This window comes from Vespa mandarinia, chromosome 2, assembly GCF_050613455.1.
Source record: "Vespa mandarinia isolate Hongniang chromosome 2, ASM5061345v1, whole genome shotgun sequence".
In the NCBI taxonomy this organism is placed as follows: Eukaryota; Metazoa; Arthropoda; class Insecta; order Hymenoptera; family Vespidae; genus Vespa; species Vespa mandarinia.
In genome coordinates this window covers 2,711,165-2,738,031 of record NC_140811.1, presented here as the reverse complement: position 1 = coordinate 2,738,031, position 26,867 = coordinate 2,711,165, and the positions used below count along the sequence as shown (strand labels likewise).

Sequence of the window (26,867 nt, the reverse complement as noted above, 5' to 3'; positions counted from 1 at the left end):
TATCTGGGATCTGGGCCCCCTGTCCTCCCTTCTTCTTTTAGCATTTCCTCTTCAGAGCTTACTACTACTACTACTACTACTACTACTACTATTGCTATTACTGCTACTGTTGGTGCTACTACTACTACTGCTATTACTACTACCACTTACCATATTGAGTTTATACGTTAATAATGTCATTAATGCATATATGTATATATATATATATATGTATATATATATTTATATGTCATGTATAGAGTACAAGCTAATCTGCCTGTCTAATCCTCATACAAACACACAAATACATTATAATCAATTCTGAAAGTGCATCGACATTCGGTCTATTAAAGAAACGAAATAAATAAGGACATTGAAGATCTAGTGATGAACTTTTGTACGATAAATAATTTACATAATGTTATATTTCGTGGAACGTTGTCTTTAAATTTATACGCATACATATATATATATATATATGTGTGTGTGTGTATGTATGTATTTTTTTTTATATATATAAAAAATTATATTTTTATATGCGTATATATGTATATATACATACATATATATGTGTATATATACATATATATATATATATATATATATATATATATATATATATATATATATATAATTTTATAGTCAATTTCCGGTTTCTTTCAGCAATATGTTAACAAAGAGTAACGGAGCAGCAATTAATTACGAAGAGGAAAGGCAGTTGATTATAATAACTTAGATCTCGGTAATGTTAATGCAATTTTTTTTTTTAAATATATTTATGTATATTATTTATATGTTTAATCTTAATGAATGTTATTATCAATTGTCATGGTAAATTTTTCTTATTGAATATACTTCAAAAAGGAAAGAGAAATAATAGGACATTATTGATCTATGTTACAAATAGTATTTACGATTCTTAATTATTATCTCACAATTATTAATTTTCTTAAGATAAGTAAAAAACGCAAACTATATTATATTTGTATAAAATGGAATTATTAATAGAAAGAGAAAGAGAGAGAAACAGCGAGAGAGAGAGAGAGAGAGAGAGAGAGAGAGAGAGAAAGAGAGAGAAAGAGAGAGAAAGAGAGGAGAAAGAGAAAGAGAGAGAGAGAAATAGAGAATCAATTTGCAGCTAATCCATATGACTTTAATCGTGTTTTAATGAATATATTTTACAGTACTTGTTGCAAATGTATTCAACATAAAGCTCAATATTATTTGAATTTAAACACACATGTTGCACCATCAAAATAAAATAAGGCATATTTTGTGATCTCAGAAGCAAAAACAATAGGCTGTCGATTACCTATGTATATCCTTAGAGAGTAGTATATATATACTACTATATATAGATAGATATATATATATAGTAGTATATATATATTATATATATATATAGATATATATGTATATAATTTATATTATATCATTTAAATATATCAGGCAGCCTATTGTTTTTGTTTATTTTATAAAATTTAACATGGGAGAGATGATTTGAACACAAACCTGAAATATCTGTTATTTTATATATATATATATGTATATATATATATATATATATATATATATATATATATATATATCCTTACACTTATATTTTTATTCTATATTAAAAAATTTATTATTTAAAGGCCTGTTTAGTGGATACCAGTGAATAAGCCTGCACACATTCAAAATAGAAGGTCTTTTCAATGTCCTAACAAGGGAATATTTTATAATTTATGGAATATAATGAAACATCTTATATGTTGTATCTTATGTTGTCTTCCTGCTTTACATATTATTTCATTTACATTTATACGATGGATCATCATTTAACAGGCATATGTTTATATTTACCAAACGTAATAATATTCTTTGAAAACGGAAACGTACTGTATCGAGAGCAACTAAATATTTGGCATTCTATATATATATATATTTTTTTATTTTTCCTTTTTTTCATACAAAACTTGAGTGATGAGATATAACAAAAAAAAAAAAAAAAAAAAAAAAAAGAAAACAAAAAAGGAATCGATTTGAAAGAAAAAATATATTTTAAACCTATATATTATAAATATTACATATATATATATATTAGTTATCTAAGTAAAGAGAAAGAGAGAAAGAGAGAGAAAATGAGAGAGAGAGAAAGAGAGAGAGAAAGAGGGAGAGAGAGAGAGAAAGAGAGAGAGAGAGAGATAGAGAGAGTATATATGGAATGCAACTATACCGTGAGGGATTAACTTTTTACATTTGCAGTTGCATGTCCTTAAAGTTTAATGTGCCTGCATACATTTATCACACGTACATTGTACTATCAATATCTCCAACGAAATTCTTTTGTCTTTCTTTGCTTAAATCTTATAATACAATTCTTTGCTTTTACACACTTTGCGTGACAAACACTAACATCCAGGTACTATGTGTCACGAGGTACTTTGAAAGACATATCCATGAAAAAAAAAAGGAAAAAGAAAAAAAGAAAAAAAAAAAAAAAAAAAAAAAAAAACCAGAAGAAAAAAAAAAAAAAAAGAAACTAGTGATAAAGAAAACCTCCAGGTGATTGTTTACGATATTTCGGAGAGAAATATTGGCAGAATTAAATTCACACTTCTAATATTATTGATTATGTGCAAGCAATATAAATCAATAAAGCCTCCACAAAGCAGGCCATAAACGTGCATTTCATGTACCGTAGCTGTGAAGTACATATATCACTGTAATAGTAACTTTTACAATAAATAGCACAATAATATTAATTTTTTTTCTTATTAAACGTTGGTTCTTTACTAAATGTGTGCCGTACACATTGGGCCATAGTATCTGATTTAGCAAATTAAGTAAGCGTTATCGTTTGTTGAGTATGTTAGATAAAATTCTAAGCTTTGATTGTAATTCTGGCATTGGTGGTAAAGCTTCCTCCATTAAATTTCGTAATCTACATAAATCAGGTAATTTTTCACACGATTCGATATTTAATAATTCTGTAAAGAATGGTTCCCAAGCGGCCTTCTTTGCATACCTGTATGTATATAAATAACATAATATTTTAGGTTTATTTACAAATGTTAGTATTCGCAATTACAATATTAGTTGTAAATTAATGATCTTACCTTGGCAACTTTGAATTTATAAACCAATGATCACCAACGTTTGATACTCTCATATAATTACCAAATAATAAACAATGGCTCGTGGCCGCCAAACAATATAAATCTGTCTGATACGTCCAAGGCCGTCCAGTTTGCATTTCAATACAGGTAAATTCTTCGGTTTTTATGATATGAGTAAATGTTGTTTTTTCTGGTAATAAACTCATATCTATACTGCATCCAAAATCAATCAACTGTATTGTTGGCCTAACATCCTCTGTTGGTCTATTAAAAGAGAAAAAAAAAAAAAAAAAAAAAAAAAAAAAAGAAAAAGGAAAGATCAAAATCAAATTGTACTTTATATTACTTGTAATTATTAATCAATAATTATTAAAAGCAATAAATTTTATTGTATGTGCACAATTAAATTATAAAAATACTTACAATCGCATAAATAAGAAATTATCCGGTTTTATATCTCCATGTATAATTTGGCATTTATGTAAATGTTCAACAATTTGAAGCATTTCGATAGTAAAGAAAATAGCAAGTGGTTCTATTAATGGTTTACCAGTGGACATTTTAACTTGATTAGTTACGGCTAATAATGTTCCAAATTTGGAAAATTCTGAAACTAGTACACTGCCATTATTTGCTATATAAGCTATTGAAACATCCATAAATCCTCGAAGCTGTAATCAATAATAATGGTAATGTATATAACTAATGATTATTAAGATAATTTATTAAAAATAAATAATGTGTAATATGTCCATACCATATGTGGATTTTTAAGGCGGGTTTTTATTTCCCTGACAATGTAATATTCCCAAACCCATGCAGGTTTTTGGGTTTTTAAAGCAACACTGTGACCTGTTTGCATATTTACTGCTTTAAAAACGGTTCCATACATTCCTTTCCCAAGGCACTTTTCCAAATTATACGCTTCAGATCCTTTAAATAAAAAAAGAAATTAGAGAGAAATGAAAATACTTCTTTACAAAATATATGCGCATATTTCTTTTTTAAGCTAATTTATTGATATAATAATAATAATAATATAATAATGTAAATTATTTATAGTTTACTAACCAAGCGTAATCATAGTAGAAGGCACAAACTTATTTAAGTTAGTATTTATTCTCATATATCCTTCTGCATGTTGTGATAATGGAAATTTCATATTTTTCAAAAGACCGGCAATTAAATTCTTATCAAAAGGATTAATATCTCCAGAAGGAAGTTGAAAGATTTCTTCTTCCACCTGTTCCATTGGTTCATGCTCTTCGCATTCCATAGTATCAGTTTTTTCCTGATTGTCTGTTTCACTACTAAGTTTAAAATTGATAGATTTTCGTAAGTCACAATTATTCTTTATTTCTGACGTTATTTGATCCACATTTCGTTGTACCGTACGTGGACTTTGAGCATGTACAGCTTGAATTTGAGCACGCATTTTCTGTTCGTATGGTTGACTGGTCGCTATTACAGAATCGTTATGTGTTTGTTCTGTATAATGTTAAAAAAATATTATTATTTTAATAAAAATACTTTGGTAGAAAATATTTAATAATATATTATATAATGATGAATATATACTAACGTAAACCCGATTCTTTAATCAAACTCATTTCCTCTCTTGTTAACGTAAAACCTAAAGGAGCTGTTCTTGTATTGGCACTAGAGGCTGAACTACTTGAAACATATTCCCTAGTTGATTCCATTATAACACTTAATTTTTCATCTGCATTACCATTATTTACATCTGGAATTCTATTAAAAATAATAATATATTATTAAATGTTAAATCTTAAATATATTTATAGTTTCATTTGATTTATAGTTAATTATTATATACGTATAAAAAGAGAAGTAACGTACGTTTGATGTGGAACATTTTGGCTTGAAAATTGTGGCACGTCCTTTGGTCTATGAGATAATCTAAAATGGTTAGTCATAGGAGTAGAACTACTTAATAAAGCATTGCATGCTTCAGTATAGCAGGTATCATTCGGTCCTGATAAGGGTGCTATACCAAGGGTATCATCCGTATACAAGTTATTTTCTTCCGTTAATTTTGGTGGCATGTTTTCCTCGAGTGGTCCATTATAATCAATAACAATGGCATTTTCTTTATTTTCAGCATTCTCCAAATATTTTAAGTCTCTACGATTCATGCCCGGTGATTTGATATATGGTAATTCAGGAGGCATCCTATAAGGTTTATTTGCCTCGACATTAGGTTCACTGTACGATGGATAATGTAGTGATTTTTGAGGTTCTGAATTTTGTTGTAGAAGAGGTGGTTCCAACGAGGACGGATATTGTTGATATCCTATATCATTTGGTAACATATTACCAAAGGAAGGATGCTGCATTTGCTGCATATGATGATGCGGATGGTGTGCTTGATGCGGTAAATGTTGACTGTGTGGCGAATGATGATGTACATGTGAATGATGATGTTGAAGTTGTGAATGTGATTGAAGGTGTTGAGACTGTGAAAGGGATTGATGATGCAAGGAGTGTGCTTGTTGATGAGGTTGTATCAATTGATGATGCGGATGATGTGATAATTGTTGTACTTGTTGATCGTGATGCTGAAATAAAGTTTATTCTTATTTTCTTATATATGTATATATATATATACACGCACGCACATACATAAAAATCAATACTCTTTTGTGACATGCTAGATAATAAAACAATATATTATTATTGTTATTTGTTGTTGTCGTACCTGTATTTGGTAATGATACGTATTTTGTAATCCATGATTTCCATATGGCGTGTGTTGTGCCGAAGATACATAACTCTGATGAGGAGCATGAAAACTTTGATGATTTTCTTGATCGTCGTATGGTTGTATGCTATATCCCTGATGATGTTTACTAGACATTGCGTGCTGTGTCATTGAACTATCCATATGTATGTCAAAAGATAATTTTGTTCTAGAATCTGTCATTCGAGGTGGTATAGGATTACGAAAACGTGGCGTAGCAGGTGTAACACTTGGAGAATGCCATAAGTCTTGTACCGCTGATATTGCTTCTTTTGTATTTACAGTAAGGCTTTGCCCAAGTAAATGTTCCTCATTATCCGTTGATAATGATGAGGTATGATGTGAATGCAAATAACTTGTTTGTAATTTTCTTTGCGTATTTAATTCAGCTTCCATTCTTTGAGCTTCAATTCTTTCTGCTTCAATTCTCTCAGCTTCTATCCTTTCAGCTTCAATTCTTTGTGCCTCTATTCGTTCAGCTTCGATTCTTTCGGCTTCGATTCTCTGTGCCTCGATTCTTTCGGCTTCTATCCTCTGTGCTTCGACTCTTTCAGCTTCGATTCTTTCTGCTTCAATTCGTTCAGCTTCTATCCTTTCAGCTTCTAATCTTTCAGCCTCTAATCTTTTCAATTCTTGTTGCTTTGCGTCGTGTCTTTGATTTTCTAATGTTTGCTTGTCAACTTCATATTGTTGCCTTTGTAGTTCTTGTTGTTCGATTTGGATTCTGTGTCTTTCAATTTCTAAATGTTCGATCTCTCTTCTTTGAAGTTCCAGATTGTGTTGCCTTTGTACCATCTTTTGTTGTGCAAATTCTTGCCTATGTTGTTGCAATTCTTGCAATGTAATACTGTGGTTCTGAGATTCTCTTTCCATAATTTTTTGTTGATTTTGTAAATCAGGATTTCTTGAACATTTATCGTCTATATCCAAGTCAGAATACTTTTTATGTATATCCTGGTTTTGCCTACTTAAAATATTGATATGTAAGTTATCATGTTATATAAAAATATTGACAAATGATAAAATTGCATTTATTAGATGAAAGAAAAACCTTTTAAGAAGATAACGTTGAGCTCTAATTTCTTCCATACTTATATCCATATTATTCGCATAAACTATTTGTTTAGGATAATGTGGTTTAAGTATAACATTTGGATTTGGCCGATCTTGTACACATACAGGTATCATCATATGTTCAGGATACTTGCTTCCATCGAAAAATGATGTATGATTAGGAAACAATCTTATTTTTTGCATATCATTGTCATCTACTTCATCTTCGTGAACTAAAAATAATATAATGTTTAAATAAATACCGCACACACACATACACACATTATAATTCATTTAATTATAATGCGTGGATATAATACCTTTAAAAGCAGTTTTCACAGAAGATGATAATAAATTAGATTTTTTCATTCCACTGTTCCATGGACCAGGTTTAATTGTATTTTCCTTATGCATATCTTCAATTGGTACATGATCTAATATACTTGCACCTTTCATATCTCCTGCTATATCATCCTAATATTTTTTTTTATCATATTGTATTTAATTTTTTATATAATAAATTTCGAATATGAAAATTTTAATATATTGTTTACTATTCGACAATATATTTTACCTGATATATCTGTACTCGAGAATTTGGTCTTGTATTCTGCATTGTTGTCACTTGAGATATACTACCAGGAAAATAATCACGCACACGATGTCCGGTTCGTATCGTACTAATTCTTTTACCAGCTTTAATTGCTTTCAATGAACTAAATGCTTGTCTCTGTTCAAATATCGATACATCACCTCTATCATCCACGCGTCCAAGTGTTTTACGAGCTACTGCTAATTGAAAGTTTCTACAAGGAGTGCGATTATAACAATTAATTTCAAAAATTATTAAATTATTTGTGCTAATCAATTTTACAGTATTGAAATATATATATATACACATATATATAACAATAAGAATGTCTGTAATTCTTACTTATGTGCATAATCTAACTCATCTAATGGTTCTGCTCGAGCTCTTAAACCTAGTAAATAAATTTCATCTGCTTGTTTATAATCCTCTATTTGTTCTAATTCAAAGGCCCATGCTCTGTATATATCTGCTACCATGGTTCCGATTCCATTATTATATAAAAGTTGATATAATTCTAAAGGATTCTTTTGCATATTTATCTACAATTAAGGTATTTAATAAATTATTCAATTTTAAAACATATTTGTTAATTATTTAAAAATAATGACTTACATAATTAATCCAAAGACGTATATATCTTTGATCTTGATAATACTTTGTTTCTTTTTCAAATGTGGCTAAACATTGTTGTAATAACTTTCCAATGTGTGATTCATGACCACTCTTTGGGTAACTTTGTTCGATCCAGAGTATATATTCATACCAATTCTCTAAAGGATCGTCTCCTTCGTAATTTCTAATTGCATCTTCATACATTCTAAAATGATCATTGTATTTCTTTTAATAATTCTTTGATTATTAATAAAGGGTACCAACAAAATACAAAAACTTACTGCTTTTCTTGAAGAAGTAACTGTTGTGTTTCCACATCTTCCTGCGCCCTTAACGCAGTTCCCAATTGAGCAGCATTTCGTCCATAACGAAGTGGCTGAATGTTTTCCTTACAAAGAGCAATGACTGTTGCAGGATCCATTCCTTGCTTAACAATATATTTCTTTCACTTTACACTCTGAAGAAGAAACACTATAATATTTGAGTTGATCTTCAAAATGAAAGAGATATAAATTAAAACATGGTAATAAAATATGATATATATATATATATATATATATATATATATATATATATCGTGAAAACAATACTTAATAGATTATATTAATAACCTGTAAAGAATCGTAAAATCGTATAGGAAGGGAATCCCAAAGTATAATCGAATTATTATTAAAACATAACGATAATTATACATTATTCGAAACGTAAATAATTTTCGTAATTATAAAATCGTACAATGTCGGCATATATGTATCTTTACAAATGGTATAACAGTTATAGAAATTCGTGACACAAACAACGGCATATATAAACTAAAGATTCAAAGGGGAATCTTTCGTATTTAATAAACATTGAAAAATAAATATATTCACTTACCACAATCGTGCATAATATTCTTAATATTACTCTCGTTATTTAAATTCGAAGTTAACTCAATCCGATAATTGCAATAAGGACGCTATCGGGATAGACTATGTTAGGTTAGGTCTTCACTTAACGACTATCAAACCACCAACGGTTTTCGATGTCTTCTGCTACGGTGCACTTTCAAATGATCTCAAAGGAAAGCGACACTGTCGCCAAAATACGTTCTCGCGAGAAGATGCGTTCTTTTAAACAGAATCGATAAAGTAAAGCACGAAAAGGACAGACTCGATAAGTTTAACGTGATTTTCACGCGAATCACTATAAAAAATTACCAACAGTACGAGCAAGTACAGCTGTTAGAAAGGGACCTCGTTTTTGGTCCCATAAGTTCTCCGATCTACGTGTGTTACTATAGCAACACTGAGAATTGTTACCCATTGGTCCATGGATGGTATGTCAGTGGTTCTCAAAATTTTTCCAATAAATAACTAACGCGGGAATTTAACCAATAACGACGTGATTTTTTGTTATTGGATGATTCATTTTTTTTCCTCTGTTTTCATATAGAAATGTTATAGTATCAGATGTTATTGGAAATAATAAATATTATATGAAATCGATTTTTTTCCTATTAAATATATTAACGATAGTGTATTTTCTCTCTCTCTCTCTCTCTCTTTCTCTCTCCCTCTCTCTCTCTTTCTCTCTCTCTCTCTCTCTCTTTTTCTCTCTCTCTCTCTCTCATTGTATATATATATATATATATATATATATATATATATATATATATATATATATATATATACAATGTAATAATATACATCTTATTAGAAATTTATAATTTGGTATTGTTTACTTCTCCTTTCAGATCAAATATTTGGAACAGATTTAAATGGTTCGATAGTTCATCCGATATCAATAATTAAAATTTGTCATATAGCTGTTTTTTTTTTCCTCGTACAATGTATTCGTGGTCATTTTACATAATTTTTTTACAATCATTGATTCAAACTTATATGAGACAAAATCCTTATTACGTTTCTAGTTATATCTTTTTATATTATATGCAATTTAAATTTAAAAGATTAATGAAAAAGAAAATTCATTGTTTTACGTTGTCGGATAAAACTTTGAATTATTTGATAAATAAACAAATTGAATGTGTAAATGATTATATCGATCCTTACACGTGTATACTAATAAACATAGATGAGATTAATGTAACAATACCAAGTTGGTTTTATTTATGTTGCAAATCATCTTTTAAGAAATATAAAGTATTAGTTGTACCATTCGAAGACACCGAACAGAATGTAATATATGTTTCTGAAACCATGAGATATAATTTGGAGATTGTATTTCATTGTATAGATTTGAATGACAAACTTTTTCTCAGTAAGTGTAATTCGTTTCTAATTCATATGATTAATAAGATGTAATCAAACATTTCAATTTTTATATTTTTCAGTTCCTGCAACAGATAATATTGTTAACTTTGCGACTGAAGTTAAAGTATCACTAATCTCTAGTCCCTATGATTCTTCAATAAACTTAACAGATGCATTGTTAAAAAATTACTTTTCTGAGCCACGCTTTTTAAGATGTAACGATGTATTTAGCATTGATGTAAAGGAATATGCAAAGGATCGTATATATTCCGTAACTCAAATACCATCTACAATGTATTTTAAGATTACATCTCAAAAACTCAATGGTAATCCAATTAGTAAAGGTTGTTTTATTGTACAAGAAGAAACAACACTTATACAAGAAAATAATATAAATAGTTATCTTCCTTGTAAAAAAAGCTACTTGCTTCCAGAAAAATTAATTTTACGATTAACTTATAAAGATTCAGATAATAATTATTACCTTAAAACTTATCCATCAGTGTTAGTAGAATCTTCAAACTCTTTAAAAGACTGTATTGTACCATTTATGAAATCTGGTGAGAATTATATTATTATTATTGTTTTGTATACATATGTATTTTTTAGGATACAGTGAATGACATTTTTTTGTTTTGTTTTATAGATATCCAGTTACATATAAAACCTGTATTTCTTCTAATTGGATCACCAGGCTCTGCAATTCATGAGATAGTAAAAATTACTTCGGAAACAATGGGTTTACATTTATTTAATATAGATTTTGGAGAAGTCCAAGCTTTAACATCAGCACAAACTGAAGCCAAATTACGTATTTTAATGCACAATGCCAACAAATCTGCACCATGTGTACTTTGCTTGAATAATATTCAGGTATTTGAAATGTTTTCTATACATTACATATATTAATTTTTTACATGTTATTAAAAAAAAAAAAAAAAAAAATTATTTATATAGATCTTTGGTAAAACATTTGAAGGGCAGAAAGATGAAAGAATTATATCTGCTTTTGCAAGAGAAATAAACGATCTTTATAGTAAGATACTAAATTATCCTGTTATAATAATAGCCACTTCGGATGGGTCTGAGATTCCTGGAGAGTTACATAGAATATTTACGGAAACAATTAATTTGGAGAGTTTAGATCGTCAAAAGCGAATGGACATTATAAAATGGCAGCTAGCGTGTCAAAGAATAAATTATGATGCAGATTTATTAAACATAGCAGAATTATGTTCTGGTTTTGAATACAAAGATTTAATTGCTTTGATATTGCATACTATAAAAATATATTGCAAAAGAACAAAGCAATATTCTAAGCATTCCATAACACTAGCAAAGGATGACTTTGTTGAAGCTTATAGTAATGTTATTTTAATATAATATTATTTTATAACATTTACTATTTTTTTCAGTTTGTTTAATAGAAAAATTTTTAATAAAATTTTAATTTCATTTTTAGAATATATCCAATCAATAAATATGGATAGCAAAGGAATGCCACGTGTACCAGAAGTATATTGGAATGATATAGGTGGCTTAGAAAATTTAAAACACGAGATCACTCGTAGAATTCGTTTACCCATGTTAAGTTGTTTTAATTTTGGACAATCCGGCTTACTTTTATACGGTCCACCTGGAACAGGAAAAACTCTTCTTGCTAAGGCAGTTGCAACTGAATATCAGCTGCACTTTTTATCTGTTAAAGGTCCTGAAGTTTTAAATATGTATGTTGGACAAAGTGAACAAAATGTTAGACAAGGTAAAAACAATTTATACAACGATATAAGATAATATAATTAATTTGAATTATTATTAATTATCTTTGTAGTATTTGAAAGGGCACGCTCTGCAGCACCATGCATCATTTTCTTTGATGAATTAGATTCGCTGGCTCCTAATCGTGGCAGAAGTGGAGATAGTGGTGGTGTTATGGATCGCGTTGTTTCTCAGTTATTAGCAGAAATGGATGGTCTTGATAGAGCAACCAATATTTTTATCATAGGTGCAACAAACAGGCCAGATTTAATCGATCCAGCCTTACTTCGACCTGGTAGATTTGACAAATTATTATATGTAGGAATTCATTCAACTTTTCTTTCTAAACTTAATGTTTTAGAAGCATTAACACATAAATTTAAATTTTTAAATCATGGAAGAGAGTTGATACAACTTATAATAGATTTACCCATTAATCTTACTGGTGCCGATTTATATTCTATTTGTTCTAATGCTTGGCTAAATGCTGCTCGTAGAGTTCTTAATACTATTAATAATATGCAGGATAATTTAACTAAAGAAAATTATCTTACACATATTCCTGGACAATTTAGTCATGTAACTGTCGAATTATTAGATTTTAAGGAAGCAATAAATAATTGGAGTCCATCTGTTAGTGAAGAAGAAATGCGAAGGTATGAAAAAATGCAAGAAGAATTTTCTTCTAGACAAATATTAACTGTTAATATGTAAAGATAAATTTTGTACATATGTATATTTTACAATGAAAACAATGGAAACATTTCACTATATTTTCTATTTAATATTCTAACACAAGATCGTATACTCGATAATAAATTCTACAAGTAGATACATAATATTATATGAACGTTATGCTATTTTATTTCAAGAAATATATAAAACAATTTATACATAGTAAATAATGAAATCAAGGAAAACTATCTACATTCTATTCTAAATATTGCACCAATCGATTATTCTTACCATAATAGCGTGACAGAAGAAAAGGAATAATCGAAAAATTATTTTTATGGATCATCAAATTTTCTACTTTGCCAATACGATATACACAATACAGCATGATAAATATACAATATAGAAAAATAGGGCAGCTAAACTTACCAAGTCTATCTATAAAGACGTATATAATTTAAAGATTGGGATCGCGCAAATATGCTTCCAAGATATTCAATATTTTAATGCGATATGTAATAGGTGAAGATTTTTTTAAAGATTATTTTGAAAATATCATCTTTAAAAAACTAAATATGTCTGGATAAACGAATACATATAAACGATTGCATATCAACTTACGTTTCTTTCTTCAAAATTTGCACATGGAAAATTAGATTTTGTTTCATAAATAATATCCAATAAGTTGCGTGTCCATTTGTGTTAAATATTGTTCACGATGTAATCTTTGGTATAATCAAGAGGTAGATTTTTATGGCTTAAAAGAGGGTATATATAAGAGCGGAACACAACTTTCCTTTGATATAAATGATTTTTTTTTTTTTTTTTTTTTTATAGTAAAAGCACTTTTTGTATCCTAGTATCATAGAAACTTGTTTGAAGAAAGCGCATGCTTGTTTATACATATTGTGCTATTACTTATAATTTAAAGCGACGTAATTTTTTTCTTTTTCTATTTTCTTTTTCTTTTTTTTTTTCTTTTTTTTTTTCTTTCTTTAATATATACGTAATTGGTACATGAATGTATGAATGTAGAATGATGTAGGACAAGTTCTAATTACAGAGATATTTTTCAGTGCCTACAATATTCAAATGTGTATAATATTGAAATAAAAATTTTTTTCTTAAATTCAAATACAGTTCTCTTATATAGCTTCGGTAATATTAATTGAAATATAACTTTATGAAATGTGTCAAAAAAATCTGCATATATATTTCCGAGAATTATTTATTTCTTTTTATTTTGCCTTCTTTTTAAGTTTTAAGAGAATATCCAAAATATTAATATATTAATGTTTGATATTTCAGTTTATAATAACAATTTAATATTTATTCCTTAAAAGAATCATGAGGATGATTCATTTAACAAAGTTATTATCCAATTAATAATGCCACTTCATTGCCCGTAGAAAATAGTAATTTGCAAGCGCAATGCTATTAAAATACACTTTATGTTACAAAACATCGTCATTTACATTGTATACACGGATTATACAATATTAAATTGTTATAAAAGTCTTAACGCGATATTTTAACAAAATATTTAATTTAATGTTCAAATAATTTATAAATAATATATAAGAAAATTTATAATTATAATAAAATTTAAAGAAGTTCTCGTAATTGTGTGAGAAACTTTGAATAGAAATTATTTGTTGAAATTGAGAAACGTTGAGATATTTATAACAATTAAATAATATCCGTATTAATACTATTTCAATATATGTGCTTTTTCTAATCGTCAAATTAAATTATTAAAATGACTTTTGATATTTTTTCGATCGTAACGTGTATTTATCAATATTATTATTATTATTATTATTATTATTATTATTATTATTATTATTATTATTATTATTATTATTATTATTATTATTATTATTATTATTATTATTATTAGGTCAACGATGGGATCAGTACAGTTCGTAACATAAAAAATATGTTACCAAGTAGTTATTAATATATAACTATATATATAAATAAATAAATATATATATATATATTCAATTAGTTGTGCAAACTACATAAGAAAGGATCGATAATAATATAACCCTTGTATAGCCAGTTTATATACTAATCCCAATGTGTAGGAGTTAAAACATGTAAATGATACTTAAAGACTAATTATTATTTAACTATATAACCTTCTTCTGTTTATTGTATATCGATAGGATACAACAGCACAGTCAGGGGCTCTGCATATATTGCAGTACACATATCAAACATAAGTATCACATTTGATAAATACGTTAAACGTATTTGCACGTGTGCACATGATTTGTGCAACTGTCTATCATTATCATCATCATCATCATTGTCATCATCATCATCATTATTATCGTTATCTCCGCACTGAATATAATAATAAAATTATTTTATCTTTTCGTTATTTAAATAAAACATCGAGGAACACAATTTTTATATTATATTTATATAGAAGAAAAAATGAAAAATGAAAAATGAAAAATGAAAAATAAAAATACAAACAATGTGAAAGGTCATATAGTATGTACGTAAATGCTTGGTAGGTAAAATTTACGAAGAAAATACTTTGTACTCGACGGGTATAAATAATTCTTTTTCAATAATTACATTTTCATTCTATTTTTATTATTTTGTTTGTTTGTTTGTTTATGTTATTACTTTTGGTTCAACTCCCCACCGCTCCTACCTCCCCCACCCCCCCAATCAGAAATCGTCAGTCCCAAATTTATCGCACAAATCTACCAAGCTTCTTCTATATAGTACTTCAAAATAAGAGACGCCTATGTATTTATGCAGTTTCGTGCTCCGATAACATTTATCATTAATTAACAATGAAGATTAGAGACAATATGAGCGATCGATATATAAATGTTTATAAATAATTTATTTTCATACTAATTAATATTCTTTAACGAATATCATATTGTTTCTTCACTCTCTTCCTTCTTTTTTTTTGTTCCACCAAGATCGAATAATCTTCATAGTTAGTTATCTCAAACGAAAGCATTTTTAGCGTAAGTGTTGCTAAAAACAAATAAAAAAACTAAAGAGAAAGAGAGAGTGAGAAGAGAGAAAAAGAGAGAGAGAGAAAGAGAGAGAGAGAGAGAGAGAGAGAGAGAGAGAGAGAGAGAGAGAGAGAGAGAGAGAGAGAGAGAGAGTTATATTTAATAAAACGCAGCAAGTTTAATTGTCTAAAGGATTTTTCACTAACACCACAGAGTCTATATCTTTATATTCAATCTATGTAGGATCTTTAAATACATTCTAATGGAACACGATTAGGATTCGATCGATTCGATATCAGAGTTGTTTTAACGTCACTCTAAATTTTCTGTTTTATTTATTTATTTTTTCTTTTTTTTTCTTTTTCCAAAAGAGAAGAAAAACTATGAATCGGTGATTGTTGTTGGTAGTAGACACATGTAAAGAGCTAACACAGACAGGATCCGTAGATTAATGAACGTGTTCCACGTCAAAAGTAATGTCTTGTGGGTAAAACCGGTCATGATCCAGCAGTGGTCGAGCCTAAAAATTAAAAAATCAACATAATTGATCACGCGTGTTGATGTCAAAAAAAAAAAAAAAAATAAAGGAAAGAAAAAGAAAACAAAAAAGAAAGGAAACGAAAAAGAAAGAGAAAAAAGGAACAATGTAATCAATTGTAAATTCAATTCGTATATTTGTAGAAGCGAATTTCTTTTACCGGGTCAAGAGGATTTCGTCGCGAATTCGTGCAAAATGTCGCACGCCATTTCAAAGTCATTCCTTGTGATACCCAAAGCCCTAATCACAGCGTCCTGAGCGAAACCAAGTGAGGTGAGCCTAGCGATATGTTCAACATTGACGTTTTCATAAGCAGCGGCCTCTGGTTTGCTTGTTGGACCATTAATATCATCCCTGGCCTTCATGAGAGCAGTTAAACGTGCTCGGTTTACTTCGAGATTGATATTCTTTACAACGTGTTGCCTCGTACCAGGAATGACAATCGTATTTTCATATTGATGATCTTGTTTAGAATTTTCTTTACTGCTACCTTTTGGTGGTCTTGGTGCGGACAAGGGAGGTGGTACTGGTGGTACATTGTTTGTAGCGGTTAACGTTGTAGTTGTAACCACCGATGTTGATGTTGTTGTTGTTGCTGTTGTCGTTGCTGCTGTTGTTGTCATTGCAGTAGTTGTTGTTGTTGTCATTGCTGTAGGCATCGTTGTAGTCGCCGTCATTATTGTTGTTGTTGTTATTGTTGTTGTTGCAGTACAATTATTTGAAATGATACGATTTGTTTTCTCTGGTAATATCGGTGGAGTCTGAACTGTGATGGATGCATGATTAACATGATTTTGTCGTATGTGACCACTACCTCTGACTACTGTGGGTGGTGCAGGTACAGGTGGTACAGGTGGTATCGGTGATGGCGATGATGCTCTGTGCAGCATGTCGTACTTCGCCTCGTTATTAACTGAAAAAAAATTAATTATTATTGTAATTAGTAATCTCTCTCGAGTAAACTTTTTATTTTACTTATACATATACACCTAAAAAAAAAATATATATATATATATATACATAATTAATAAAAAATACATTAAAATATTAGTAATACTGTACCTTTATTGTGTTGACAATCAGTAGTAGAACTTAGAATGACAGTGACATTAGAAGACGGTGGGGGAGGTGCATTTTCTTTTGGAACGACCAAATGCCGACCATTTCGAAGATGATTATTTGGCGTTGGTGATGGCGATGGTCGTCTTGGAGGTAATGGCGGACTTGGAACGATTCTTCGAGGTGGTATCGGTGAATTCGTAGGACTGATATCTTCCTCGTCATCTGTATCGTCGCAAATCAGTCCGTTCCTTAGCTCCATTATATCCTAAAACATCCAGATCAGAAGAGGGAAGTCGTTAATGATGTCATCGTTCTAAAAATTTATCCAATCTTAAACGGATCTATAATTTGATTTTATATTATATTTTTTAAATTCGTTAAAAATATACAAAAAGCAAAGAAAAAAATAGAATTTCTTCTTTTTATTTTGTTTGTTTTTTACGCCGAGAGAAAAATAATTCAATGATTTTCATTGATTACTATTACTACTACTACTACTACTACTACTACTACTATTACTATTATTATTACTATTAATACATTATTATTATTATTTTTACTATTATTACTACTACTACGATAGATTTACATTTCCAAAATATATTAAGGATAAAATTTATATAGATAAGAACTAGTAATAAATAATCGCATGAAATAAAAAAAAAAGAGATTATGTCTACATATTGAAAATTCTTTTAAAATATATTTTTCTGTGCTTCGAGAATGCAACTTAGTGCAATATAATTTTATAAATTTATAAATCCTCTCTCTCTCTCTTTCTCTCTCTCTCTCACTCTCTCTCTCTCTCTTTTTCTCTAGCATTTTTATTCTTTTTCTCTACGCTAATCCGATTATCATTTCTTTATTCATATAAGTTCTTTCACAGTTGAAATATTTAGACTTCGTTGTAACAATAAAATATGCTGTTGTAATAGATCGATATTACATAGAGTAAGTAAGATAGAGTATTGCATAAAAGAAATTAAATATATATATATATATATATATATATATATATATATATATATTCTTTTTTTAATATTAAAATATTAATATTATTACTATACTATATTTATCATATGTAATATAATTAACTATAATAATAGTAAATTTCTATTAAATTAAATACTAATAAATTAATATATTATCATATATATATATATACACACGCACATAGTATATTATATATTATTTAATATTATATATATATATCTATAGAGAGAGAGAGAGAGAGAGAGAGAGAGAGAGGAGGAAAGAGATTATATGTAGATAAGTCTTTTGATTGCATCTTATCACCAAAAGCTAAGAGTAGTGTTTGTTAAATGTATCTTTTCGATTTTAACGAAAAATGAGAGCGTGTAAACGTTACAAATTCATCAAGAGCATAATTAATTATTATTACACAAAAGCGCTGAAGGAAAAAGAAAAAAAAAAAAAAAAGAATGAAGAAAGATAAAATATAAAAAAATAAAAAAGAAAACAAATGAAAAAAAGAAAAGCGAGAGAGACTGCCATAATGCGGATATATGGTGTGTGAACTTACCTTAATTAATAATTTTTTCTAACACGTGACATCTCTCCTTCTCAGGTATGTACATTACCGATTAGTTCGATCATGCAGCGGGCAGAGAGAACAATGGACCCAGTAGATAACGTTATGAAATAAAGATTTCAAAATCTTTCTCATGCGTACACACGATACAAAAACTTTTAACAGCTTCATTTTCTCGTGGCGGATTCTTTTCCGACTGTTCTTTTTTTCTCTTTTCTTTTTTTTCTCACTCTTTCTTTCTTTCTTACGAAGTTTTAGCTTCCCTTTTTTTTTTTTTTTCTATAGTTGCTGAGAGAGATCACTATGATTATTTAAAAGGAAATGGTATCCGTCGAATGAAAACTAAAAATTTAACGAAAGGGATATGTACTTACAAATATACATATATGTTGTATATAGGATATGTCCACCCCAATTCCTGCCCAAGAAGGTTTGACCAATACTTCAGTGTATCGAGGGTATACAGTGGAACAATACTTAATCAATAATTAATCAATGACAGCCATTTTCAATTTACAACTAATAAACGGCCTCGAAATTGTTCGTTCAGTTGATAAATCTATTTATTCTTTAGTAAGTTTAAATACGATGAAATTACTTCCAAATACAATCTAATATGATTAGATTTTTATCATTTAAAGAAAGAAAAAAAAAGGGCTTGGAAATTGTTATTAAAAAGTTATTCTACGGGACATCCCTCTTCTACAAGCCCCTGAAGTATGGATAAGAAAAACCTTTTGGTACATCCTGTATATTTATATATATATATGTATGTATGTATGTATGTATGTATGTATGTATGTATCTATGTATGTATGTATGTATATATGTATGTATGTATATATACGTGTCCTAGAAGTCACACTCTCTTTGGTTTATCGTGATAAAATTATTTTATTTATGATAAAAAAAAGAAGAAGAAGAAGAAGTAGAATAGAAAAAAGTTATTTGTTTTCTTTTTTTTTTTTTTTTTAGAATTCCTAATATTTTACAATCGGATAGAAAAAAAAAGATTGACGAAGAAAAACAAGAATATGTACGCTAAAATATTGTTTCATTGTGAATTCCATTGAGAAAAAAGAAGAAAGAAAAAAAGAATTTTTTTTAGATATAAAAAAAATAAAAAATAAAAGAAAAAGAGAAAAAAAATAAAAACACCGGCCGCAGGTTTTTAACATACACGATAAAATTATGAGCCTAACTGCTAACAATTTAGCAACAATGTCAATTGTACAAATAACACTAATAGCTAGGCGTTGACACATTAGGTAACACGTATGAAAGTTATATTATTGTCCTGTACTATTAGAAACATCAATTGGAATTATTTTTTTTTTTCTATTGCGATTTAATTTTTTCCTTCTTTCTTTCTTTTTTATTTTTTTTATTTATTTTATTTTTTAACGTAAACAATCATTTAATTAAAAAAAAAAAAAAAAAAACAAAAAACAAAAAAATCTTTACACATTTTCAAAATTCTGATCTATTTGCGATTATTTCAATAATAAGTCATTGTTAGATCATTATCTTTTCTATTGGGATTTAATTTCTTTTTTCTTTTTTAATCTAAACAATTATTTAATTAAAAAAAAAAAAATATCTTTAAAATCGTGACATTATATATATATATATATATATATATATATATATATATATATATACACACACACACATACATATATGTATATGTATATATGTGCTACTATGATCACTGGTATAAAAATCTTCTGATATATCCTTTTGCGAAATAAATAATAAATATTTAAAAGTAAAGTGGATAAGAGTTATTCGCTGTGAAAGATATATATCGCTAACAAAACTATCATTACACACATTTTTTCTATCGCCAACAGGTATATATGTGTATATGTATATAATAGGTTCTAATAGATTACACAAAGGACGCACACATTCGTTGACATATTCAGCTAATTAGCAATTATTTTATAGCCGATTGTAATGGGTTTTCTGTTTTTTTCTTTTTCGTATTCTTTCTTTCTTTTTTGTTTTTTATTTGTTTTTCTTTTTTTCATTCTTTATCGATCAATATACATACATATGTATATATATATATGTGTGTGTGTATGTGTGTATACATATACATATACATGTATATATTTTCTCTCTACATCTATAGTAAATGTATATATATATATATATGTATATATATATACATACATATACAGTGTGTCTCAATTAAGTCGAACACTTGAATTATTTACGCTCTCATAGAAAATAAGAAAAATAAATAAATAACTATAAAAGGAGTTTATATGGTTCAAGGATGTGAATCTGCCGATCATAAAAAAAAAAAAAAAAAAAAAAGAAAAAAAAAATCAATTTCGGATCTTTTTTTTGAATGCCATTTCAGCGCTCATGTTCAGTGTTAATTTCTTTTGCAAATTAACATCTATACTTCACTATGGCCTTCACCTGATCCCGAGGAAAAAAAAAACAAAACGGAAAAAAATAAACCAAAGATCTTGAAAATGACCTCGATGGAATATTTTTTATCTTCACAAGATGCGCACCTTGAAAATCATATGAACTTTTCATACAGTCATTTTTTTCTTACTTTCAATAACAGCAAAAATAATTAAAATGTTCAATTTAATTTGAGACTTCCTGTATATATATATACTACTATGTTCTTAAGTTCGTATAATTTTACGAATAATCGGTTTAAAGCTTCATCCTTAACCATACAGAATACTGTGATAGGTATAATCGCATTTATCGCGGATTGATTAATTTGTTATACACATATATATATATATATATATATATATATATATATATATATATATATATGTGTATATATATTATGTTCTATTTATTTTTTAAGAGAGAATATTATTATTAAAAAATATGATAAAATAAGTTAAATTATTAATGTGATCCAAGGCCTCTCTCTCTCTCTCTTTTTTTCTCTTTGAAATATTGTTATTATTATTATTATTATTGTTATTATTATTATTATTATTATTATTATTATTATTATTATTATTATTATTATCATTATTATTATTATTATATCTATATATATATTTTTTTTTCTCTTTTGTTCTTTAAATCGATCGATTCCATTCTGTCAAAAGTTCATTGAGATGATAAATATTAGTTGATCGTAAGAATTTTATATGTAACGAATTACACGTCTCAGAAAGCTTAATTATATTATATAATTTTTTTTGCTTTGCTTTTTCTTTTCTTTTTTTTTTTTCTTCGAAATGGATTCGCAAACTCTTCATAGAGAATAGTCAACCATCCTTCACATTAAATGATAAGTGATTGTCTTTTTAATGACGGTAGACAACAGGAGCAAGAAATGGGAAAAGTTTTCCGTTGTTATTGAATTTGAAGAGAGAATTTGGAGGAAAAAAAAAAAAAAAAAAATTAGATGCTAATAAAAAAAAAAAAGATTTTATTATTATTGTTGTTGTTGTTGTTGTTGTACTTTTCTCATTTTTTCTCTGAAGTCTTCGCGACCGGTGTAGCAATGAAACGAGAACAGGTGAATTGGTAGTACAATAAGCCTTGAACGGTACAGCTTCCTAATTAAATGCAGACAAAAGCAAACCTACCTTCGAGGTTGTCCAGGGAGACTCGAGAACAAATCTGGGACATTTTCTTTTTTTCCTTTCTTTCATTTTTTTTCCTTTCTTTCATTTTTTTTCCTTTCTTTTCTTTTCTTTCTTTTCTTTTTTTTTTCTTTTTTTTTTTATAGCAAACTCTGATAAAGGTACAAGTGTGTTCGAACGTAATTGTTAGTATAAAAAAGAAAAAAGAAAAAAAGATAAATAAAACAATAATCGGATCAAAAATGACGCACTCCAAACAAAATCCTAAATCACATTCGCTGATCGATAGAAGAAAAAAGAAGAAAAAAAAGAAGAAAAAAAAAAAAAAAGAAAAGAAAAAAAGCCCCAAAGTAATCGATCGAGATAATAAATAAACCAGTGATCACGGAAATGGTCTAATTCTTAATCATATACATTTTTTTTGCCTTTTGAGATATTTTAAGAGGCGTTCGACTTTGGAATTATTTGAATATTATTTTTCTACAACGACAAACATGGAAATAGTGAATATATATATATGTGTATATTTATTTTCGACAAAATATAATTCTCTTTAAAGTAATTTTAGAAATTTTAATTTTAATAATAACGCGTTTTGTGTATATATTATTATATATATATATTAAATTTGCCTTTTAATATCTCAAATGATTTAAAATCATTTTTATAACTTTAGCCTATAATAACATATAAGAAAAAAAAATATATATATATATTTATTCTTAAAGATTAATTTCTTTTTTTAAGTAATTTAAAAATTTTTTTAATAACGCGTTATATTGGATATGTCTTTTGATGTCTCAAATGATTTATTAAACCACTTTTATAATCACAGGTTGAATTGTCTCTCGAGAATTAATTTATATATATATATATATATATATATATATATATAAATAAATTCTTTTATATATACATATATCAAATAAATGAATTCTCGATCGATCACTTTAGAGATTAATTAAGAATATTTGCAAGGAAAAAAAAAAAAAAAAAAAAAAAAAAAAAAAAAAAAAAAAAAAAAAAAGTCACGCGAGTAACTTTGATTAAGATTGTAGTAAAATTGGTCCCCTTATTTTTTCTTTTTTGTTAACTTTTTCTTTCTTTCTTATTTTCTTTCTTTTTTTTTTTTGTATTCGATACAACAATTGGTCGAGATGCCTTAGATTTTTTTTACTATGCCTTAATCACTTTCGAGATAACATTTTTGTATATCTTCTCATAATCAATCTAAATCCGATGAAACATGAGAGAGATCTATTTATACTCGAGATCATGAAATGCATTATATATATAAAAATTATATATATATATATATATATATATATATATATATATATATATACATATATATATATATAACTTAATATATATATAAATAAATATATATATAACTGGTCAGGCATATCCTTGAAAATAAGGCTTACTGTGTTTTGGGAGATTTGTTATACACAGAGCACATTTAATAAGGAGGGGGTGGTAGGTGCTACTCCTAGTCGGATACCTCGGTGTCGGGGTCGAGATCCCGCGTGGGGGTTGATGCGTTGTTAGCTGACGCTGAATGTACTCCAGGTCGATGTGTTCTTCGAGGATCGAATGGATCTACTACGATTTGTTCAGTACCCTTGATCTCTGCTCGACAGAATGGGCAACCTTGCCCTTCCGAATCCTGTAGGGATCATTAAGAAGAAATTTACAATAACAATATATTCATCATAATTATGTCTATATCAATAATTGTTTTATCGTTTAATCGTACATTAGCTTGTTCGAAAGATTCGTGACTGTTGCTCCTATGAACGTATATATATATATATATATATATATATATATATATGTAAATGTATGTAAATGTTCCTAGGTAGGTCAAAAGTTCCTAGGGTGATTTTAAAAATTGTTTACTCTTTTTCAAGATTTTCTAAATTGATTTCTTTCAATTTCTAAAAATTCAAGTTAGGCTTGTAAAATTAATTAGATTAAAAAATTACCCCATAAAGAAGTCTTGAAAAGGTTTTTAAAATCATCTAGAAAGATTTGGCTTATCCAATATAAGTATACTAAAAATGTATTTATTTTATGCATATATTGAAATATAATTCAAAATATTTGCAGATAAAGTCTTTATAGATACATATATATATATATATATATTTTCTTTTCTTTTTTTCAAATATAGCGATCCATTAGAATTGTTTCATTGAAGATCGGCACGAACTTTCTGGACAACTCAATATAGTCGATTACTTTGACGATTTAATATTGAATATTTTGTTATCACATGTAAGAGATATAATAAAATATAAAATACTGCTACCTGCCAAGCTGTAAGACACGGAGTACAAAGTAGATGTCCACAAGGTTCTATCCTAACATCCTTATCATGCTCCGCACAAATCTTACACAATTGGAATGTGCTACCCATTTCACAATAAAGTTCATATTGTTCCGCAGTAACTTTTATGTGTTCTTCTGGTGTTGGTTGTACAGCCCATGTTAAATCCGGATTTATGTTACGTCCATCAGGATATAAATAACTGAAAGAACGTTTTTCATTCATATAAAGTTGATTATTTATTTCTAAGAAAATTTTCATGTCATTTCTTTTTTCTTTTTTATTTATTCATTATTATTATTATTATTATTATTATTATTATTACTTTTTTTTTTACTTTTTAAATGATTCCATCGTTTGTCATCTTTACTTACAAGCCTTCCCTATAACCATCTAAAAGTGCTTGACAAAGACTCTTGTTGTGTGGTATAGTCTGAAGTATATCTCCGTCTGATGTAACATATCCGATCGCCCATTGACCTAATCTCGTGCAACTTAATCGAAATACGTAACTTCCAGGTTTGGTGATACAATATTTTTGTAAACGTGCCTTTACTTCATCGTACGTGAGAAAGGCAACGTAACCGGGATGTGCCACAGCCAAGATTTTCCAATTGCGTAGGAGCGTCGACCATGGTTGAAATAATCTTTTCATTAGACGGCAGAGAGATAGAGAGAGATAGAGAGAGATAGAGAGAGATAGAGAGAGATAGAGAGAGAGAGAAAGAAAGAGAGAGAGAGAGAGGGAGAAAGAACAAAAAACACATATATTTTATTAAAAATTAAACGATAAATATTTTTTAACATGTATATGGAATTTTTAATTTACCTTGTAAATACGTCGAATTCAAAATTGGAAATGTAGTCGTTGCACGTAAGGTCTATCGTCGATTTCAATGCCATTGCTTGTAATCCAGAACTTATCGGATGTACTTGATTTAATTCGTGTCTAAATACCTTCCATGGTACCAAAGTACTGCAAAAATAAAATACGATATTTTTTTCTTTATATATATATAATTTTCTTAATTATAATCTTCTTAATTACATAATCCATAATTCTCTTATTGCAATTGTATAGGTTGAGTTAAAAGTTCTTAGTTGATTTAAAAACAAAATTTTTTTTTTTAATTTTCTAGACTTTTCAGATCAATATATTTTTTTTCTTTTTGATTTTTTTTTTTTAGATTATAAAATTAGCAAGCTCAGCTGCAAGAAGCCTAATTACTATTCTAAAAAGTGAGAAAGACAGAGAGAGTAACTGATTTTTAATATCGTTTTGCTTCACCTTGTAAAAAAAAAAAAAAAAAAAAAAAAGAAAAAAAAAACCAATTTTCTTGCCACCATTATTTATCCCCAACCCTCCTACTTCAAATAAAATCTATTTTTAAACGAAAAAAAGGAAAAAAAGAAAAAAATATTTTCAATATAACAGAAATGTATTAAAATATTCTGATATTCTATATATAATAATAATTTCAAAAATGAAAACCTTCGAAGCCCAAAGAGTATTTTTAAAATAATCGTATAAAATAATAATTCGTTAGAAATTCAAAGTAAATGATAGACCACGATATGACGCATTCTAATTTGCATCATATTCTTGGATATTTAATAAGACATTGTTTCGTAACTTGAGCATCCTTGATGTGTAATACGAGAGTCCCCCAAGGTTTGCAATATGTTTCTATGTTTTATTTTCTCATGCTTTACAGCAGTTGGTGTCTATTATGATAAATATTTTAAGTTTCGATCGAAACGTATTGTAAGAGCAAAGTGTGATCAAAGAAAATGTTATATCAGATATTCGATCTAACCTCAAAATATTACTTCTGATAAATATTTCGAAACGTTCGAATTATTGAAATTTCTTCTTCTTTTCTTTCTTCTTTTTTTTTTTGACGATGAATCTTTTTGCTTAGGTATTTATAAAAAAGAAAAAAAAACAAAACAAAAAAATAATATCGAAAAATAAACGAAAAAGGAAATATAAAGAATACAAAAATTAAATGTAATAATGAATTAA

The 26,867-nt window shown here is 27.8% G+C and overlaps 3 protein-coding genes across 7 annotated transcripts in view; 1 reads left to right on the top strand and 2 right to left on the bottom strand.

Annotated features, from left to right (window-relative positions):
- Positions 1-288: 288 nt before the first annotated feature.
- Positions 289-13,789, top strand: Pex6 (peroxisomal biogenesis factor 6). Of its 2 annotated transcripts, XM_085655394.1 has the most exons (8): positions 289-473; positions 643-721; positions 9,834-10,360; positions 10,434-10,913; positions 11,000-11,226; positions 11,311-11,716; positions 11,816-12,115; positions 12,185-13,789. In XM_085655394.1, exons 3-8 carry the CDS (start codon positions 9,928-9,930, stop codon positions 12,823-12,825), a joined length of 2,487 nt encoding a protein of 828 aa, XP_085511520.1. In that variant the 5' UTR covers positions 289-473; positions 643-721; positions 9,834-9,927; the 3' UTR covers positions 12,826-13,789. The 2 variants fall into 2 exon arrangements, with proteins under 2 accessions (XP_085511520.1, XP_035717155.1); XM_035861262.2 differs by lacking the exons at positions 289-473; positions 643-721 and adding an exon at positions 9,299-9,416.
- LOC118439562 (uncharacterized) lies at positions 2,460-9,111 on the bottom strand. 2 transcript variants are annotated; one of them, XM_035861258.2, is made up of 15 exons: positions 8,975-9,111; positions 8,380-8,555; positions 8,099-8,303; positions 7,829-8,025; positions 7,469-7,700; positions 7,215-7,368; positions 6,893-7,127; positions 5,800-6,808; positions 4,941-5,659; positions 4,663-4,832; positions 4,152-4,568; positions 3,838-4,013; positions 3,504-3,751; positions 3,081-3,344; positions 2,460-2,989 (listed from the first exon to the last, which is right to left on the bottom strand). In XM_035861258.2, exons 2-15 carry the CDS (start codon positions 8,517-8,519, stop codon positions 2,815-2,817), a joined length of 4,341 nt encoding a protein of 1,446 aa, XP_035717151.1. In that variant the 5' UTR covers positions 8,520-8,555; positions 8,975-9,111; the 3' UTR covers positions 2,460-2,814. The 2 variants fall into 2 exon arrangements, with proteins under 2 accessions (XP_035717151.1, XP_035717154.1); XM_035861261.2 differs by having other exon boundaries at positions 5,800-6,805.
- Positions 13,790-14,704: 915 nt separating the features above from the next.
- Cbl (E3 ubiquitin-protein ligase CBL) overlaps positions 14,705-26,867 on the bottom strand; it is a 51,164-nt gene continuing 39,001 nt past the window's right edge. The window contains exons 2-8 of one of the 3 annotated variants that reach the window (XM_035861269.2): positions 25,671-25,817; positions 25,216-25,488; positions 24,821-25,043; positions 24,014-24,178; positions 17,377-17,641; positions 16,805-17,227; positions 14,705-16,296 (exon numbers count right to left, since the gene is read on the bottom strand). In XM_035861269.2, coding sequence (XP_035717162.2) covers positions 16,274-16,296; positions 16,805-17,227; positions 17,377-17,641; positions 24,014-24,178; positions 24,821-25,043; positions 25,216-25,488; positions 25,671-25,817 — 1,519 coding nt within the window. In that variant the 3' untranslated portion in view covers positions 14,705-16,273. Of the gene's footprint in view, positions 16,297-16,474; positions 17,228-17,376; positions 17,642-24,013; positions 24,179-24,820; positions 25,044-25,215; positions 25,489-25,670; positions 25,818-26,867 lie in introns of all 3 variants that reach the window. The other 2 variants (XM_035861266.2, XM_035861268.2) reach the window with 2 other exon arrangements.